At 35.8% G+C, this 20,025-nt stretch overlaps 1 protein-coding gene across 2 annotated transcripts; it reads left to right on the forward strand.

Moving 5' to 3' along the window:
• The first annotated feature begins 3,512 nt into the window (after nucleotides 1–3,512).
• On the forward strand, nucleotides 3,513–19,486 carry LOC123517653 (pyroglutamyl-peptidase 1-like). 2 transcript variants are annotated; one of them, XM_045277967.1, is made up of 6 exons: nucleotides 3,513–3,798; nucleotides 12,980–13,054; nucleotides 14,176–14,408; nucleotides 15,759–15,885; nucleotides 16,929–17,037; nucleotides 18,682–19,486. In XM_045277967.1, the coding sequence occupies exons 3-6, from the start codon at nucleotides 14,178–14,180 to the stop codon at nucleotides 18,935–18,937; spliced, it is 723 nt and encodes a 240-aa protein (XP_045133902.1). In that variant the 5' UTR covers nucleotides 3,513–3,798; nucleotides 12,980–13,054; nucleotides 14,176–14,177; the 3' UTR covers nucleotides 18,938–19,486. The 2 variants fall into 2 exon arrangements, with proteins under 2 accessions (XP_045133902.1, XP_045133903.1); XM_045277968.1 differs by lacking the exon at nucleotides 12,980–13,054 and having other exon boundaries at nucleotides 3,517–3,798; nucleotides 18,682–19,485.
• The last annotated feature ends 539 nt before the right edge of the window (nucleotides 19,487–20,025 follow it).

Raw genomic sequence — 20,025 nt, forward strand, 5'->3', positions numbered from 1 at the left:
ATTCGTTACGCAAATCATTTTGAAAATGAGGATTCCCAAAAGGCAGCTGGACACGAATGTTATAAAATTCTGACTCGTTATCAATCGAAACTAACTTCTAAAATACAAAAACATTGCCGAGAAAAGGAATAATAAAATAGCTCAAAAATATACTAAATAAAGTATTAGAACTTCGACTTGCTTAAACACAATTTCAAAGCCCACCAATTTCATTCAACTGAATCGATAACGTTTTTCAAAAATTATGACTATCATTTCGATATATCAAAACCTGGCAACTCGCCCTATTAGAAAAATAATATTTAAAAATGACGTTGTTTACAATATTAACAGGACTACATATCATTCTTAAAGTCCACATCTTTAACTTCTCAGGAGCCTTGCACACTTTTCTCATGATAAACCATCTTTTGAAAACACAAACACTTCGCTACAACCTCAAATAAAAAATCACAGATAGCGGAGGTAAAAATTTTAGCGTATTTTGGCCCTCCCATTCAAGTCATAAACACCCTCTACATCACCGTACTTCACTCAACTCAAGCATGGAAGACACGTAAAACACTGCGAACTATCATTAGAAACCCTTAAAAGGCACTTGTGACTCGAAATAAATGAACTGAGACAAATATAAATAATAGTGGAAGTCGAGCATCTGGGACCGGCATTTTGGGCGGGAGCTGGTGATGACGTCACAGCCTGGGGCTCGTGACGTCATGGGTAGGCCCGCTTCTTCTCACTGAGCCTCCATAGCACACAAATCAGGTAATTGCGGATATATCTCAACAACTGACATGAAAGATTAGGCCTATGGGTCCACTTTGTGACCTGTCTGGCCTGTAATGAGTGAGAGATGAGGCAGATAATGGCTGAGAGAGAGGCGGCGGGTCAGGGATCGGTTTGTTTACGTTTTCAAGATTTGAATTATTTGGTTTTATAAGTATGTGCAGGTGTTAGTTCACTGATATGTTGTCCTGGAGGTTACCAACGTTAGGTTATGACATGGCACCACCGTGAAATGATGAGTTACACCAATATATTACTTACGTTAGCCAAAGACTGCTCGGCGGCGGCTGTCCGTGTCACTAGCAGGCACCCACACTCCACTGTCCACTTTGTGTCCTCAACCATGTTTAAATAGTTAACCTCTGATTACTGAGAGGCTACACACACAATATTCTCTTCGCTACTATAGATATCACTATTATCGGTATCTTCATCTCCACCACTCACTGTCCCTCACGGCCAGCGCCTTGTCCTGCCAAGTGCAGCGCGGCTCACGGACTGGTGGGCAAGTTCCGGTACCAGTACCAGCCTTAACGGTACTGTACCGGTAAAATTTTCCGTACCGGTAAATAGCCGAAACGGTACTGAGCAAATTGTATACAGCGTGGAGGTGGCTCAAGGCGAGCGGTGATGGGTAAGACGGTAACATTGAGTCATTCTCACTCTCGGTACCGCTCCACACTGGTACCGACTGGCTGCCCTGGCGCGTCGGCGCGGTCTCGGTAGCTCGGCGAGACGCATCTGTACTGGTACAACTGAATGTGCCGGCATCATTTCCGGTACCGCTTGACGCTTGTACCGTCTAGCGTCTGTGCCGGGACTCTGCTGCTTCCTACCGCTAAGAATGAATAATGTGTCGGCACCACACGGCGGATCGGTGGCCGGGACGGGTGGCGGTCTGGCGGACTGGCGTCTGGCGGTGCAGTAACACTGCAGTTGGCCGGCATTTTACCATTGCATTTCTACTTCTACTACTACTACTACTGCTACTTCTATTACTACTACTACTGCTGCTGCTGCTGCTGCTGCTACTACTACTACTACTACTACTACTACTACTACTACTACTACTACTACTACTACTACTACTACTACTACTACTGCTATTACTACTACTACTACTACTACTACTACTACTACTACTACTACTACTACTACTACTACTACACATAGGATTAAGTGTACGAATATTACAGACAAGCCCAAATTATCTCATCCCGCTTAGGAATCGAACGCGGGGCCTCTCAGTTGTGTGAGGAAGGTGTCAAGTCAACTGTCAGCATCCCTATCGTCCTTGACGACTGAGGCCGTTAGGGGTAGTTAGTGCCGTTATTTTTCATCAACCGTGGCATAGTGCTGCATCATTTATGATATATATAATGCATTACCAAATTTTCATCATATTGATTATCTTCTTGTGTATGTATGTATGTATGTATGTATGCATGTACTCATGATAATAAAAACAAAATAATTGTGGTCAATGGTCAATACTCATTGATAACTGACTCAGTGATACCACTCTTTCTTCAGTTTCCGGCCGCGTGGCTCGCACCCCGCGCGGGACTCCCGTCCCGGTAAGTTAAGGTGTCAGTATCATTAACGTCTCGGTAGTCTCGGTACGCTCCTACTGGTACTGGTACTCGGTAGTTGGTACCGCGGTACCAGCAGCGCGTGCCACTGGCCCGCTGCCTCATTCCGCCGGCCGAGCCGCGGTAACTCGGCGAGACGCTGTTTTCAGTCACAACATATTTTAGGCCACCCATATCAAACAAATAGTGATATTTCTGCTCTTTGGTTCTTTTTCTACCATAGTGAGGCACTAGTCTTTCCACCGATACATGCTGAAAGCCAATGGCTACTGTAATATTAAAAGAAAAAAAAAAGAAATCGAATTGTTTAAATTCACACAATATCACTTGTTACATTCTGTCATAGCTATAGGCATGACATAATAGTGTCTGTCGTTCGCTCCCGGGCCGCGCATGCGCAGAAGACGCAACTAAACATTTTGTCACGGGCCACACTTTGGCATGTGACACCGGTACTGAAATTAGCGGTACTTGCCCACCACTACTAACTGCCAACTGTGAACTGACTGCGTAAGCTTACTCGTCGTGTACTCGTACAGGTCTCTCTTTCCTTCACCCAAGCCCGTGTGTTGGACTGTTGGCACTGTTAAACTTGTTCTTAGGAATTGGACTATTCCATTAATGTCTGGGTGGTTGTGCAGCATGCACCGCCTTCTTCCCCAACAAAATACCGAAAAAAAATCTTTACTCTTTAGTTTGAAGGTCTGTATTACATTTTCAACGCATAAATTGAACATGTAATTGAATTAAGAAAACCGAGTAAACCGAGTAGTACTCACTCAAATCCAAAAACCGAGTAAACCGAGTACTACTCGGACCGAAACTGCCATCCCTAGAGAGTGAGTGGATGAGACAGTAGAACATTTGATGCTGGAGTGTGAGGGGTATGGGTGTGCAAGAGACAGGATGTTAGGTGTAGTGACAGAAGAGATAGGAGTAGAAGCATGTAGTGAGATGAGAGAGAGGAATGCTAGGGAATGGATGGAGTACCTGCTGTGTGTTGAGAGACAGGTAAATGGTCGGGTGATGATTGAGGGTGTGAAAAATTTCTTGGAGAGTGCCTGGAGGGAACGTATGAGAATTATTGAAAGGCAGGAACCCCTCAGGGACAGGGATGGGGATGGGGAACAGGTGTGAATGTGATGAATGATGAGGGAGGGGGGAGGGAGGGAAAGCATTAATGCTTCAGACTTCCTGCCCCACTCTTCCATTTCCAGGTGTGTATGGGAGAACGCCGATCCAAAGGTTACACCGACAGCAAGTGCTGGGTGACTCCCAACTCAAGCTCAAGCTCAAGTGGGGGGTGGGGCGCACTGGAGAGGGTGACGACATTGGGAAGCACCTGACTGTCAGTGGGTCAGCGACCAGTGTGCGAGGAGGACATCACATATAAGAAACTTGTACTACATGTATTAAACAGGTACGGGGGAAGTTTGTCACTTCATTCTATTGCTATACTTTATTAATATTAACATGACGTTTGGATATAGTACATACTTCTGCTTTTGAATGTACGTACTATGCACATTTAAAAGTAGAATATACATTTAGTAGTACTTTAATCAGGTAATGTTTTACATGGCAAGGGTGGCCATTGTATCCCGCTATGTACCCATTATTTGCTGGTACGTACTCTGAAACCTGAATTACACTGCACTGAGTATTCCATACCTATTATATATACCCACTGCTGTACATCATGATTTTAAGAAATCCCATATTTTGCTGAAATATAAATAATTAGTGCCTAGAAATTACTATTATTATTACAACCCCCTGTGCTGGGGTACATTTTTCTCAACTTAGCAAATCTTGTGCAACAACTGGGTAACTCGCACGTCAGTGGAGATGACTAGTTTTCTAGTAGCCAAGTGCTTTCTTGTGTTTGTTGTTCTTCAAGTAAAATTAATAAGGGATGCCCAGCCAAGATTGTAAGAAATAACAGTACAAAAAAGGGTCTTTTTAATAGTTATAGTTAGGTGATGGTAGCAAAATGTGCCAGGCATTGTAAAGGCTAAGTTAATGGTCTTTGTCAAGGTAGGAACAGATTAACGTATGATTCGTGTGTACCATTGTGTATGTTGTAAATAGTAAGGTTAGAATAGTGACAGCATGAAGGTAATTCAGTCACTGTATAGGTAAGGAGGGTGACAATGTAATAAGTCGGTATGAATATGCCTCAGCCAGAAATAGTCAGATAAGGTGATAAGGCTATTGATATATGATAGATTTGCGACAGGAGCTTGTTAATCAAAGTCATCCTACAATCAGCAGTATTTTTTCAGTGAGCAGCATTCTCTAGATTGTGAAATATTTTTAACCTAATTGATCTTGTAAAGTTTTGAATAATCTAATAACTGAATTAATTCAATAAATTTATAAAATATCATAATATCCACTTTTGAATGTGAAAAGGTGTATGAATATGTTGGCCTAGAGATGAAAGATAAGATTTTGAATTTCTTAGTATATCTGTGTTTTGATTTTTCTATTTAATTCTACTAATTTATTTCTTCACCTTGGTATCTATAATTGTGATTCATGTGGCTTATTATATACTACTTTTTTTTTTATATATTATTTGTGTATATATTTTCTAAAAATATGAATAGTACAACTGTGTGATAAAATGTCAATTTAGTAACCTTATTAAATGTCAAGAAACAACAAAACAAGAAAGGAAGTGGTATTTATTTAGTATTTAGAAATCAGCATCTGGAACCATGAACTGTCTTAAAGTCACATGCCATTCCTTCTGTCATCATGTAAAGCAGCAGTTGTACAGGGGCTAATTTCCTTAACTCATACTTAATTCCCACGACTGGCTATGTATTTCCTGAAATACTGCATGTAACATAACATAACATAACATAAATAATAGGATAACAAAGGGCCACCAGGGCCCATCTAGGTTATCCTGTACCAGTCGCACAGCGACCTCGTCATCAGTACTTAAAGATACACTTACAAGTACACAATACATTATATACTAATTCTAAATATTTGGCCCATTAACAGGGCTAAGTCCTGCAGCGAAATCCTCTACAATTTGTGGTCCCCATACATGGGGATCATGTCTTATTTAACTATAGTAAATTTCTTATAAAACTATCATGCAGTGCTATACATAATTATAAATCTAATAAATTTAAGTGTTTATCTAATCTGTTTTTAAACATTGTCAAACTAGTGCTATTTACAACCGTCTCTGGCAATGCATTCCAGAAGTCTACCACTCTATGACTAAAGAAATATTTTCTTATATCTAACCTGCAGCCTTGCTTTCTAATCTTCCTGCCATGATTTCTAGTCCTATTTCCTTCCTCTAAGGTAAAGAAAGATCTCACATCTATATAGTTTGTATCTGAGAACATTTTAAATAACTCTATCATATCCCCTCTTATACATCTCCTCTCAAATGAAAACATGTTTAATTCCTTTAATCTATCTCTATACTCCAGGCGCTTTAATGCTGGTATCATCCTAGTTGCTCTTCTCTGAACTGCTTCTAACATGTTGATATCCTGCCTATAGTGGGGTGACCAGGCCTGTATGCAATACTCTAAATGGGGCCTAACATAGGAATTATATAAGCTACGCACCACTTCCTTACTTTTATAACTAACATTTCTATTTATAAAACCCAGGATCCTATTTGCCCTATTTCTTGCTTCTAAACATTGCTTTGAAAATTTCATAGTCCTGTCTATCACTACTCCTAAATCCTTTTCTTCCTCTACTGCCTCTAGCCAACATCCCTCCATCTCATAGTTAAAGTTTGTGTTGTCTTTACCTAAATGCATAACCTGACACTTTTTAGAATTAAACTCCATCTGCCACCTGTCTGCCCATGCCTGTCCAGGTCTCGTTGTATTCTGTAATTGTCCTTTTCACCCTGTACTGCACATGCTATCTTAGTATCATCTGCAAACTTTGATACTTTGCTACTAATTCCTATATCTAAATCGTTAATGTACACCAAGAAAAGAAGAGGTCCTAGCACTGATCCTTGGGGTACCCCACTAACCACTTCCTTCCACTCAGACATTGCCCCATTTAATACTACTCTCTGTTTCCTATCAGAAAGCCATTCACTAATCCAATCAACTAACCTACCCCTATCCCATGTAGTCTCAATTTGTACACTAGCCTCCTATGCGGTACCTTATCAAACGCCTTGCTAAAATCTAGATATATAACATCTATGCTATTTCCATCATCTAACTCCTTGGTAATATATTCTAAGATATCGAGCAAATTTGTAAGACAGGACCTCCCTGATCTAAAGCCATGTTGGGTATCTCTAATTAATCTATTCTCATTTAAATGCTCCCAAATACTACCCTTAATGATTTTCTCTAGTATCTTACATACTATACTAGTTAAACTGATCGGTCTATAATTATTCGCATCATCCTTCCTACCTTTTTAAATATTGGAGTAACATTAGCTAACTTCCAGTCCTGAGGTATCTCAGCAAACCTAAGTGATCTTTCAAAGATTAACTTAAGTGCTTCAGAAATACTGTCTACACCCTCCCTAAGTACTCTGGCATGTAGCTCATCAGGACCACTAGCTTTCCTATCGTCTAGTTCAAGAATAAATTTCCTAATAATTCCCGGTTTTATATCAATATTTTCTAAAGCTCTTAAACTACTCGTCGCACTGTTTGTAACAGGATTTCCTATTCTTTCCTAGTAAATACTGAAGAAAATTGTTCATTCAATAATTCTACTATGTCTTCATTTTGATCCACTACTACACCATCTTTTCTGAGTGGTCCAATCCTATCCTTATTTCTTTTATCACTGACCTTGTAATAACTATATAATTTTTGGGATCTTTACTCCCAGCTCTAGCTAGTTTTATCTCTGCCTGCCTTTTACTTTTTTATAACCTTACTCAAATCATCTCTGACCTGTCTGTACCTAATCAAATCTACATCTTCCCACTTTTCTGCAACTCTCTGTATGCCCTCTTCTTCTCTCTGATCTGGCTACCTATCTCATGAGTCCACCATAATGGCTTCCTGTTTCTCTGCCTTATATCTTTGTAAGGGATACACTGCATCACTATACCCTTTACTACAACCTTAAAAATATCCCACATCTCCTGTGCAGTTTTATTTCCAAAACTATCTTCCCAGTTTACCTCTCCTAATAACTGACGTAACCTACCATAATTGCCTTTCTGATAGTTTGGGACTCTAGTCTTATTCACTATATTATCCCTACTGGAATTAATGATAAATCTAATTATATGATGGTCACTGTTTGCTAAAGTCTCTCCTACCTCAACTTCCTTTAAACAATGCTCAATATTTGTTAGTACTATGTCTAAAACCTTCCTCCCCCTAGTAGGTTTATCTACCATCTGCACTAAATAGTTATCCTGAAAACTTTCCATAAACTTATTTTCACTAGCATCTCCTACCATCCTCTCCCAGTTTACTGACTTAAGATTAAAATCCCTAAGATAATTGTCTGACTAGTACACCCCTATTTATCTCATCTACCATAAGGTTGTCTACATCTGCTGACTGGTTAGGTGGCCTATAAAAGCTCCTACTCTAATAACCTTACTTTTGTTTACTCTAACATCCAGCCATAAGGACTCTACTCTGTTATCTACCTTAATACCATTAACCTGACTGGAAATGAAGGATTTTTTAACATAAATAACTACTCCTCCACCTATCCTACCAATTCTCTGGTGTAAATACATAATGTATCCATCTACTTCATATTCTTTCCTATTTTCCTAAACTTTTCCTCATTTACCCATGCCTCTGTGACACATACAACATCTAAGTCCTCCTCAACTATATAACTAGATAACTCGTCCTTTTTGTTCCTAAGACTCCTGGCATTTACATAAAAACATTTAAGTCCTGCTACCTTCCTAGATGCTGTCTCCTTATTTGGAATCCTAATCTTATTCTCTCCTATTTGCACCTGGAAATCTTTCCTAATCTTTTCACTATCTCTGTTTATCCTATCTAATTTATGTCTAGCATCTTTCTTCTGGAATGCATTTGCTTCCTCACCCCCTACACTCCATCCCAACTCCCCCCTCCAGACATCCACTCAGCACATCCACACCCTTCCTACTCAGATGTCTGTCATTGAACTTTCATTCTATTGTTCAGGCTCGCATTGTACAAAGTGGTCCTGTTGTAGATGAGCCTGGCAGTTGGATCTATCATACTGATTCAGCCACATTGAACAGTATTTTACATAACTCTTCTGACTATGAGTAGTATGATATAATGGCTTAGATTGTGTGCCCTCAGCATCCGCTTGTGCCTCAGCATTTATTTGCACATGCTCTACTCAGGTAAAGTCATGTTGCCTCATCCTGTCATTCTCAGGGTTGCAAAGCACTTTCAGCTTTCATCTTTGGACATTTTGTTGAATTTAATTTTCCTTCATTTATATTAGTTATTTTCTAAACCAATGAACTTTACCAATGATGGGAATGTTCTATATATATATATATATATATATATATATATATATATATATATATATATATATATATATATATATATATATATATATATATAACTATATTTGAAATTTTCATGAATTTACAATATATGTACTACATATGAGATTAGCAACCAAATAGATACCCAATAATAATTGAATATTTTCTGGAACATTCCCATCATTGGTAAAGTTCGTTGGTTTAGAAAATAACTAATATAAATGAAGGAAAATTAAATTCAACAAAATGTCCAAAGATGAAAGCTGAAAGTGCTTCGCAACCCTGAGAATGACAGGATGAGGCAACATGACTTTACCTGAGTAGAGCATGTGCAAATAAATGCTGAGGCACAAGCGGATGCTGAGGGCACACAATCTAAGCCATTATATCATACTACTCATAGTCAGAAGAGTTATGTAAAATACTGTTCAATGTGGCTGAATCAGTATGATAGATCCAACTGCCATATATATATATATATATATATATATATATATATATATATATATATATATATATATATATATATATATATATATATATATATATATATATATCATACCTTTTTCTCCTCATTCTGAGATAGTTTCACTTGTGTCTTTGTTTTAATATTATAACAATAGTACTACATGAAAACATAACTAGGTATTAAAAAAAGTGACATTAGGTAACGGATAAGGGAGTAACAGTTGAGTGAAGAGCAGTCGTGGTTGTCAGGTTTGATAGGTTTAGACAATATATATAACCAAAATTAAAGTAATGACAACTTATTATTTGTCTTTTAAAAATATTTGAATATTAATGAATTATATCTATAATTTTCATCTATCTTTAGCATGCATATTAGTATGTATCTTGTGTGTAATATATGTTGAGAAAATATTTATTGTGTCATGGGAGTTCTTCAGGATAAGATCTTTTTTTGATTCACAAGTGTACATAATATATTTATCTTTCATTATGATACAAGAAGTGCATCCCTAGAAATTATATTGATTATATATGACACAGACTGTATGTGATGGTGTGCTTTTAGATATTTTATATAATGTATTCAGGTTAGGGATGAAGTAGTGTATAATAATTATGGAAACAGGGAGAGAGTGAGACTTGGTCTACATATTTGAATGCTCAGATATTACAAATAATAGTTCACCACAATAGGCTTACTGACAATATTCAGGCATCATATGCACCTTGCACCATACAGTGTTATTATTGTATTATAACTCACCACACATTTAAACCACCTGGATGACTCACAAAATAAATTAAATAAAGTGACTAGAAGTATATCTTAAAGTAGATTACTTGACTGATGAGACACCTCATATATTAGTAGTGGAGTCCATAAAAAGGATTATCACACACTCTTATTGGTACTCTTTCATAATATTCTATACACTTTTATGTTCATGATCTTATGCCATTTATTATATGATTTTTTCTGGACAACGTTCCCAACAGTACTCATCAGTGAAGAGTTGTTATATATATGTAGACCAGTGTCTCACAACATTTTAAATTCTTGGCCACTAAAGACTGAGTTTGAAAAAAAAGAAACAGGCTTTTTAAAAATGTAATCAACCATTTTTTCAGGTGAGATTTATTGTTTTTGGATGTTATTGTTATTTTTGGGTGATTTTACTTATATTTTTGTTTATTTCTCACACATATATGTGAATCAGTTTTGATAAACAATTAGAAAGTAATATAGAGTAGAATGAAAGGTTGAAATTGCTATATGGAGGACAGACACTGGTAAAGGTTAGGACAGTTGGACAAAGTCTGTGTTGATTTATGCTGTATAGGATATATATATATATATATATATATATATATATATATATATATATATATATATATATATATATATATATATATATATATATATATATATATATATATATATATATATATATATATATATATATATATATATATATATATATATACAGAGAGAGAGACAGAGACCGAGACCTGTTATTCAGGCACACCATGTGCTTGTTTAACTTCCAAGAAAGAAAATTGATAATAACAACTCCTGTTTATCTGAGTATGTGGTAAGTCCAACTGATATTTTCATAGGTTGGTTACACTTACTACTATACCCAGAATGTTATCTATTTTCCTTCCTGAATATTTAAGCAACAGTTTAGTATGCTCAAGTGCTCTGTATCTCTCTCTCTCTCTCTCTCTCTCTCTCTCTCTCTCTCTCTCTCTCTCTCTCTCTCTCTCTCTCTCTCTCTCTCTCTCTCTCTCTATGTATGCATGCATGCATGAAGGAGGTATGAGAAACATGTGGGATGGGGAGAATGATGGGAATGGGGATGTGGAGGGAGAAGTGAAGAGGCAGGGCCAAGATTCATGTCAAAAGCAGTTCCTGCCAATGACAACTGTCATAAAGAAAATGACAGGTGTTGCTTTTGTTAGAAAAGTAGGGAGCCATCTTTATATATATATATATATATATATATATATATATATATATATATATATATATATATATATATATATATATATATATATATATATATATATATATATAGAGAGAGAGAGAGAGAGAGAGAGAGAGAGAGAGAGAGAGAGAGAGAGACAGAGACAGAGACAGAGACAGAGACCTGTTATTCAGGCACACCATGTGCTTGTTTAACTTCCAAGAAAGAAAATTGATAATAACAACTCCTGTTTATCTGAGTATGTGGTAAGTCCAACTGATATTTTCATAGGTTGGTTACACTTACTACTATACCCAGAATGTTATCTATTTTCCTTCCTGAATATTTAAGCAACAGTTTAGTATGCTCAAGTGCTCTGTATCTCTCTCTCTCTCTCTCTCTCTCTCTCTCTCTCTCTCTCTCTCTCTCTCTCTCTCTCTCTCTCTCTCTCTCTCTCTATGTATGCATGCATGCATGAAGGAGGTATGAGAAACATGTGGGATGGGGAGAATGATGGGAATGGGGACGTGGAGGGAGAAGTGAAGAGGCAGGGCCAAGATTCATGTCAAAAGCAGTTCCTGCCAATGACAACTGTCATAAAGAAAATGACAGGTGTTGCTTTTGTTAGAAATGTAGGGAGCCATCTTTATATATATATATATATATATATATATATATATATATATATATATATATATATATATATATATATATATATATATATATATATATATATATATATATATATATATATATATATATATATATATATATAAACCTTATCAATATGATGTAAAAGAAATCAAAATAGTTTCAAAGATACCAAAAAAGCCACTTAGACTGATTTTTCTTTGGGAGTGAGGAATGTTATTGGGGGGGAAGGGGTTAATGCCAATCCTGCCTTGAGGGAGCTCTAGAGAAATATCCTGTGTCTATGATGATTGATAACTAAAAAGATAAATGAATATTTCATATTTTCTTTAGTTTTAAAACTGAAAGTGTATATACTTCCTGAAAGCATATAGTCCTTATTTTAAAAGTAGTTAATAACTACTTAGACCTAACCAGCTGTTGTACAAATGGTAAAAGTATAATAAAGCCAAATCCCACATCTCAAACTCATGAGATGCAAGGTATGTTTGAGTATACAGTAATACACTATACATAATATATAAATATTTGATACATTTAATCTTGTTTTGAATAAATTCTTTAAGTATCACAATTTCCTACCAGAAATACCTTTCCCTAATGTGCACTCTTATACACATTAGTCATATCATTAGCCTGTCCATGTACCCCATTATTCCAAGTAACCTTAATGCATGGTGCACTCTGAGGTGCACCATGCACACAGCTTGGCTATCACTGCCATAGAGCATCTAACCTCATATATTGCTGGAATGTCTGAATGAGAGACTGATGATGAATGGATCCATGCATTAAGAGCATAGAATCAGTATATTTTTAACAGTAATACACTTTTCATCTTTAATGACAGCTTACTTATGCCTCTGCTATATGGAATACTCTTTGTTTCTCTCTCATAATAAATTTTAACCAAAAGTTTCATATCTATTCTCTGCTAATTTTGATTCTGTTCAAAAAGTTTTCTTATCTAGTCTCTGCTAATTTGATTCCATTGAGCCAGGCATCTCGTGTTCCATCTTTCAGATGATTCAATGCAAAGGTAGTACTACATGCATTTCCAGTATGGGAGAATTCCACTCACACAGCACTTCTAAAAAGGTGGAGTCAATAGTTATTTATCTCATCAGCATTACCCTAACTTCAATAGCTGAATCCACTGTAATGCTGCATCCATTTCTGTCTTGCAATGTTATTATACTAGTTGGGAAAAAAAAAACAAAAAAACTGTAGAGTTGGTGGCAAATGGTTGACTGAACTGAGACTTATGAACTGAAAATGTAAATATAGAGCATACATAGTATAGCTTTGTCTAGTGTAGTCTATCTTCATGCCTTTTTTCTTTTATATTCCCCAAGGAGTTAGATATTGCAACAGTCTCCATGCGTCTCTTCTTTGTATCAGAGTACTTCAGTCCTCTCATTGTTGTGAAAATAGTAGTAGTGGCAGTGGTAATAATAGGAATACTCTTGGAGAAGTAGTAGTAATAGTAGTAATAGTAGTCGTAGTAGTAGTATTGTGTTATTAGTAGTAGGTGGTGGAGGAGAAGTCAGTCATTGTAAATGCACTTAGATATTCTGTGATATAATGGTGTCATCTCAGGCTAAACATTAATTCCTGTTCTGAACACCCTGGAGGAGATATTGATCTTTGAATTTTTGTTTACTATATGTATTTTATTCCATATTTTATATAATTAAACTAACCTCTTATTTCATTGACATTGATTATTTTGATGATTTGTATGTATTTAATGTACATACACTACAACAGAATCTACAAAAAATGAGACTTGTGGGGAAAAGGAAGAATGCATGATGGTAGCTCATAGAAAAGTGAACAAACCTTGCCATTATATTGATTTTGTCTTACTTTCCTGCATATTTGTATTTTGAAAAGGACATTCTCTTTCTTTCATAGTTTAAACATATTGCATCAGTTGTTCTGAATATTGATTTTTGCATTATTATTGGTGTTGGCTCAATTTTGCCTTACTGTTGAGAAGTCTTATATGTGCTAGACAAGGACTACTTAAATTTTATCTCCCTTGAAGCTGCAGGGTCATTGTCAAAACACCCTCTGTATGGTATAATGATGCAAGATATTGCATATATTTGGTTTAATATTATGTATTATTTGGATTTAGGTTTCTTGTATTTTTTTTCATTGCTTATTGATTAGAGATTTTCAGTTTCGCTGTGATTACGTACCTGTATTTTCAGAAATGGAAAATAACCTGTCTGCAGTTAAAGATTCCAAACCAGTTATATTTGTAACTGGTTTTGGTCCATTTGCTGGCCACACCATTAATGCTAGTCAGTCAGCTGTTGAATTGCTGGCCAAGGGGAACCTTGAAGAAGAGTTAGGTGTGAGATTGGTCACAGAAATATTGGAAGTGGAATATAATTATGTTAAGAAGACTGTACCTCAGAGATGGAAGGAGTTAGTGCCAAAGGTAAGCAGTACATTTCTTTATTTGAGTTGATACATTGTTGTTGATGAAGTCTTGAGACCAGCTATTAATTACCTTGTATAGAAGTTGAACATGGGTGAAATATACACTTAAGCGAAGTGCCATTTTCCATACAAAAATGTCTTGCCACTGACTGCGTTATGTGCATTAAAATTACTTTCACCAGAGACATTAACACTGCTACTATTCAGCTGTTGTCTTCTTACTAGATAACCTATGCTTCTGGGAGTCTGTATCCATCTTTAATGTAATTATTTTTCTTCAGTTGATGTACAATTGTCTCATGTCTCTTAGGCAGAATTGTTTGCTAGATCTACTTGAGGTGAATTTTATCTTTGTGAATTGAGCAGTAATAAGTAAAAACTTAAGTCCTGGTTTTACAGAATATGCTGGATAGCTATGTTTTGATCCAAGTAAATGGATGCAAGCTCACTCATAACACATGTGCCCACACTGTATTATTCACATCAATCAAAAGACTCACAATGAGGGCATCTTGATGTGTTGGTCATGAACTGGAAGCTCAATTTACATGCCTTGTCAAGTTATTTCAGTGTGGTCCATCACAGTGTATCATAAATTACCTAATTAGGTCATTGGTCCAAAGGTTTAGGTATACTGTGCTGAACTACGTAGAAATTTCAACTTCAACATTTCTATAGACACTACTACCTTAGCAAGTGACTTATGAATGTATCCCAACATTTCATTTTAATTGCTCTGGTTTGACCTAAAAAACAAAGAATGCAATCAAGTGCAGTTAACACAATATTTACATACACCTTTTCTTTTTTATGTGAATTACTGAGGCACCCTTTGCCAATATAAAACCTTGATTTTAAACTCTTTGTAAATGAGTCTTATTGATTGATTAACTGATTATTAACTAATTTCTAAATAAAAATTTGCCTGATATTTTAAAGCATTTCATTTCAATAGGCGTTAAAAAATCAGTTACAAAGAAATTTAATATCTATTTTACTTATTTTTATTTTTTTATTTATTTATATTGATTTTCTTTCTTTATTTTTGTTTGTTATTATTATTTTTTTTAAATCTTTGTGTGTGGTTCAGATATTCATATTTCACTGGAGAAAGTTACTGAATTATGTTTTTATTTAAGAAGTAATAAATGAGTTTAGCACCTGCTATTAACTTAGAATTCAGTATGTCTTCAAACACATTTCATAATTTTCCTTGTTTATGCATCTTAAAGCATGCAGTTTTAGGATAAACAGTTGCTTTAATGACTTTTTTTTTTATAATTCTTTTACTTGTCATTTATGTAACAACTCATGTTCAGATGCTTTATATTGTGATGCTTTATTTCAGCTAACAATTCATGTAGGAGTGTCAGGCATATCAGAAACCCTGGTATTAGAGCAGCTGGCCCACAACACAGGATATGTAAGAGTAGACAACTGCGGGTGTGTGCCACAGAACGCTGTGTGTTATCCAGGCAAGTACTGCAGGATTTATTTTATTAAAAGAAGAATAACTTTAATAGAGTTTGTGTGTATAAATATTTTTAGATCAAGATATTACAATAAAATTAAATGGTAAAGGAAATATTTATGAAAATAATAATTTACCTAACTAACTTTTATTGAATTTCACTAACATTAGGAGTGAACCATCATTAGGTCTGATCTAGGCTAAGATGACTGTTTTGATGACAACTTTTGCATAAATCAGCCAGTAATGTCATGCTGACAGCATCTTCCCTGTGTGTGAATATGATCTTTTGTTGTCCATGGATTTATACCAGTGTGAATCATATAGTAACACCTGTTCTATGTAATTTTATCATATTCTTTTCCATGATATATTTCCTATTATGAAGATAATTCTCAACTCTGAACCATTCTCTGTTTTTCATACCTTTACTCATATTCTTTTTAGTTGATATTATACTGTGTGTGACTGGTTCATTTTATACTCTTACTGGTCCATCTAGGACCTTTCAGAGAACAGTGTAATGCTTGTCATGATTATCTTATATCCTTACAATACTCTTTCAACATAGCAATTTTATAAAGTTGATATATCATAGTATATGATTTTTATAAATATTACAATAGTATTTGATGATATCTTTTTATTACAATTGAGAATCTAGCTTACAATTCAGAAAGTACTTACAATATCACAAGTCCAGGATATTATCCAGCTCTGGTGAATCAATATATATATATATATATATATATATATATATATATATATATATATATATATATATATATATATATATATATATTTTTTTTACATGTCAATAAGTAAAATAAGCTTATCATACAGGAGATCAAGATTTAAGGCATGTGAAGACATAAATTTTTTCTTTAAACTAGCACTAAGTGGCAGTAATTCTTGTACAACTTCAATCTTGTGGACTGGCTTTATGGATGGAAAGTTCTCCTTCAAAACTGTAGTACACAAGGTAGTGAGTTCTGATGATAGTGTTGCACTGAATAATGTTATTACTATTGAACCTGAATATTTCAGATGGAAGTGATGTAATCCAATCTTCTATTCGGATGGACTTAATTTCAAGTGCTGTGAACAAAGCTACTTGTGTCAAGTTACCATGTGTGAAATCAACAGATCCAGGAAGGTAGGGAGCATTTCTTTCTAATTATGGTTTTATCCCCCTAATTAAAGAAATTGTTAGGTATAAATTTGAAACTAAAGAACAAGGTAAACAAAACAAAAACACTGGCACAATAGTAGTATAAGGAATGGTATCTTCCCTGTTCACAGCACTAACATTTACACTGATAGATAGATGACTCTATCAACCACATAAGTAGGGATTCCTCATCTCTCATGTGATGTATGAGTATATGTGTTACCTTATTATGTATCCATGAAATATATTGAATTTCCTCTTCTCTCCTGTTCTGATACTTTGTGTTTCAGCCTAATAAGCACTCATGTTGTCTCAGCCCAGGATAAAACATATAGCCTGACTGCCCTCAATAGTTTATTAAGTTTAGCATGAACTGTTAACACACACAATGATCACATTAACAAATGTAAAATGAAACAAAGTCACACTTATTCTGCAATGCAGTGTAAGAACGTCTGAGTAAACAAAAGATAATGTAACAAGTCGTTAAACACTTAACTATGATGCTTATCAAACTGGATAACTAAATTTGCTCATGTTTACAAGAAGAGTTAATTAAAGCAGAAACACTATTCGTATATGTATATACACACCTTTTATTGCTGTAACTGGGCTTGCAAGTGAGAACCAACAAAATAACCAAGCAGCCAAACAACAGATACTGAAATAGCCTGACAGTTATCCTGTCTCTCCCACTATCACATAACATATTTTGAATGTAAGTTGATACTCAAATGTATATATGAAATATTCCTGTTTAAATCATATTTAATGTAACTCACCGAATCAACTCTGCAACAAGAAACTCCAGATAACCCATCATCACTTTCCATAACTGTTCTCACATGCTTAACTCCACAACATGACCAGCTCCCTGGACCTAAGGTCAGGCAACTGGTGATTGGTCAGTGAAGATGATGTCACTGTGCCTAATGAATCACCACCACCACCACATACACCAATCACCATACAAAGGATTCATACAAAGCAATCAGTAAAATTAATCTATGTACGTATTCCATGTAGAATCAGGACACTGCTACATAATAATTTTTTCATACAAATCCCTAATCATTATATAGGATTTTATTAACAAGTTGTTCAGAACAGTAACTCGACACATTCAAAACAATACATAGTAGAAAGATGTCAAAAACATCAAATTTACTTGGTATTTTACAACTGGGTTGTACACTACCTTCACCAGCAACTCACCAACAGCATAATATCTACTTGTACCGTTACCAATACCTTCAGTTTTACACCTAATTCCAGTCATAACTCATTCAAGCATTAATTTCTTTCCTTCTTGATCAGTTTACAATTTGCTATTCTACATATAATAGCTATAGTAACATGTAAACCTAGAAATTTGAAATGCTCAGTTTTTTTTAAAGTTATTATTGAAAGTTAGATTCATTGTTCTATTACATACCACTACAATATATACTTCTTGAATTTACATTTACTGTCATTCACTTTCAAAATCTTCAATCAATCTAATTTCCTTACTGTGTCTTGTGAGCTATGTATTAAGGAATGTCATTTTTATTTGATAATTCCAGTTTGCTTCCCTGTTAGATGATACTCAAATCAGGGGAAAAAATTGTAATTCTAATTTTATTTTAGGTTCTTGTGTGATTTCACATTCTACTTGTCTCTGGTGGAAGACAAGTGTCGGTCTGCCTTCATCCACGTGCCTACACTCAACAAGTTCTCAGCTGAAGAAATAACTGCTGCCTTGGCCACTGCTATAAAGGAAATGTATTTACAAGTAGTGGAAATGGATAATGGGACAAAAGTGGTTGAGGTAAATGGTAACTCAACAACTAATCAGGTTTGCCAAAATGGTGAACCCATAGAACAGGTTGCTGCTGCTGTGTGAAGGCAGCAGCTATGGCAGAAGCTACTGCCATTACTGTGTTGTGTTGGAGGTAATAGAATTTAAGAGAAATATTTTTATAACTTAGAATTGGTAATGAGATTGGTAGGTAGAGAATTTATGCAAACATTTTAGATAATTATATATTTTCTTATATATAAGCAACACAAATTTTACACCTGGTGATTTATCCAGTCATACACCTCTGATGAGGCTAATATCCAGTGACTATAATTGTTTTTAACTGACAAATGATATTGATAATTTTAAAAGAATTGAAAGCATTTGACTGATATGCTATTGAAGGTAATATATTTGATAATGATTCTGTGATATTTTGGAAGATTTAAATAGAAAAGTTCTACTTCCTTTCGGAGAAACTAGTTGGAAAAGTATTGTTTCCATCTTTGGATGTTAATTGATTTTATATGATATAGTAATGAAACACACACACACACACACACACACACACACACACACACACACACACACACACACACACACACACACACACACACACCCGGTAGCTCAGTGGTTAGAGCGCTGGCTTCACAAGCCAGAGGACCGGGGTTCGATTCCCCGGCCGGGTGGAGATATTTGGGTGTGTCTCCTTTCACGTGTAGCCCCTGTTCACCTAGCAGTGAGTAGGTACGAGATGTAAATGGAGGAGTTGTGACCTTGTTGTCCCAGTGTGTGTTGTGTGCCTGGTCTCAGGCCTATCCGAAGATCGGAAATAATGAGCTCTGAGCTCGCTCTGTAGGGTAACGTCTGGCTGTCTCGTCAGAGACTGCAGCAGATCAAACAGTGAATCACACACACACACACACACACACACACACACACACACACACACACACACACACACACACACACACACACACACACACACAAGGTAGCTCAGTGGTTAGAGCGCTGGCTTCACAAGCCAGAGGACCGGGGTTTGATTCCCCGGCCGGGTGGAGATATTTGGGTATGTCTCCTTTCACGTGTAGCCCCTGTTCACCTAGCAGTGAGTAAGTACGGGATGTTAATCGAGGAGTTGTGACCTTGTTGTTACGGTGTGTGGTGTGTGCCTGGTCTCAGGCCTATCC

Source organism: Portunus trituberculatus, chromosome 42 (genome assembly GCF_017591435.1).
Source record: "Portunus trituberculatus isolate SZX2019 chromosome 42, ASM1759143v1, whole genome shotgun sequence".
NCBI classification, from domain to species: domain Eukaryota; kingdom Metazoa; phylum Arthropoda; class Malacostraca; order Decapoda; family Portunidae; genus Portunus; species Portunus trituberculatus.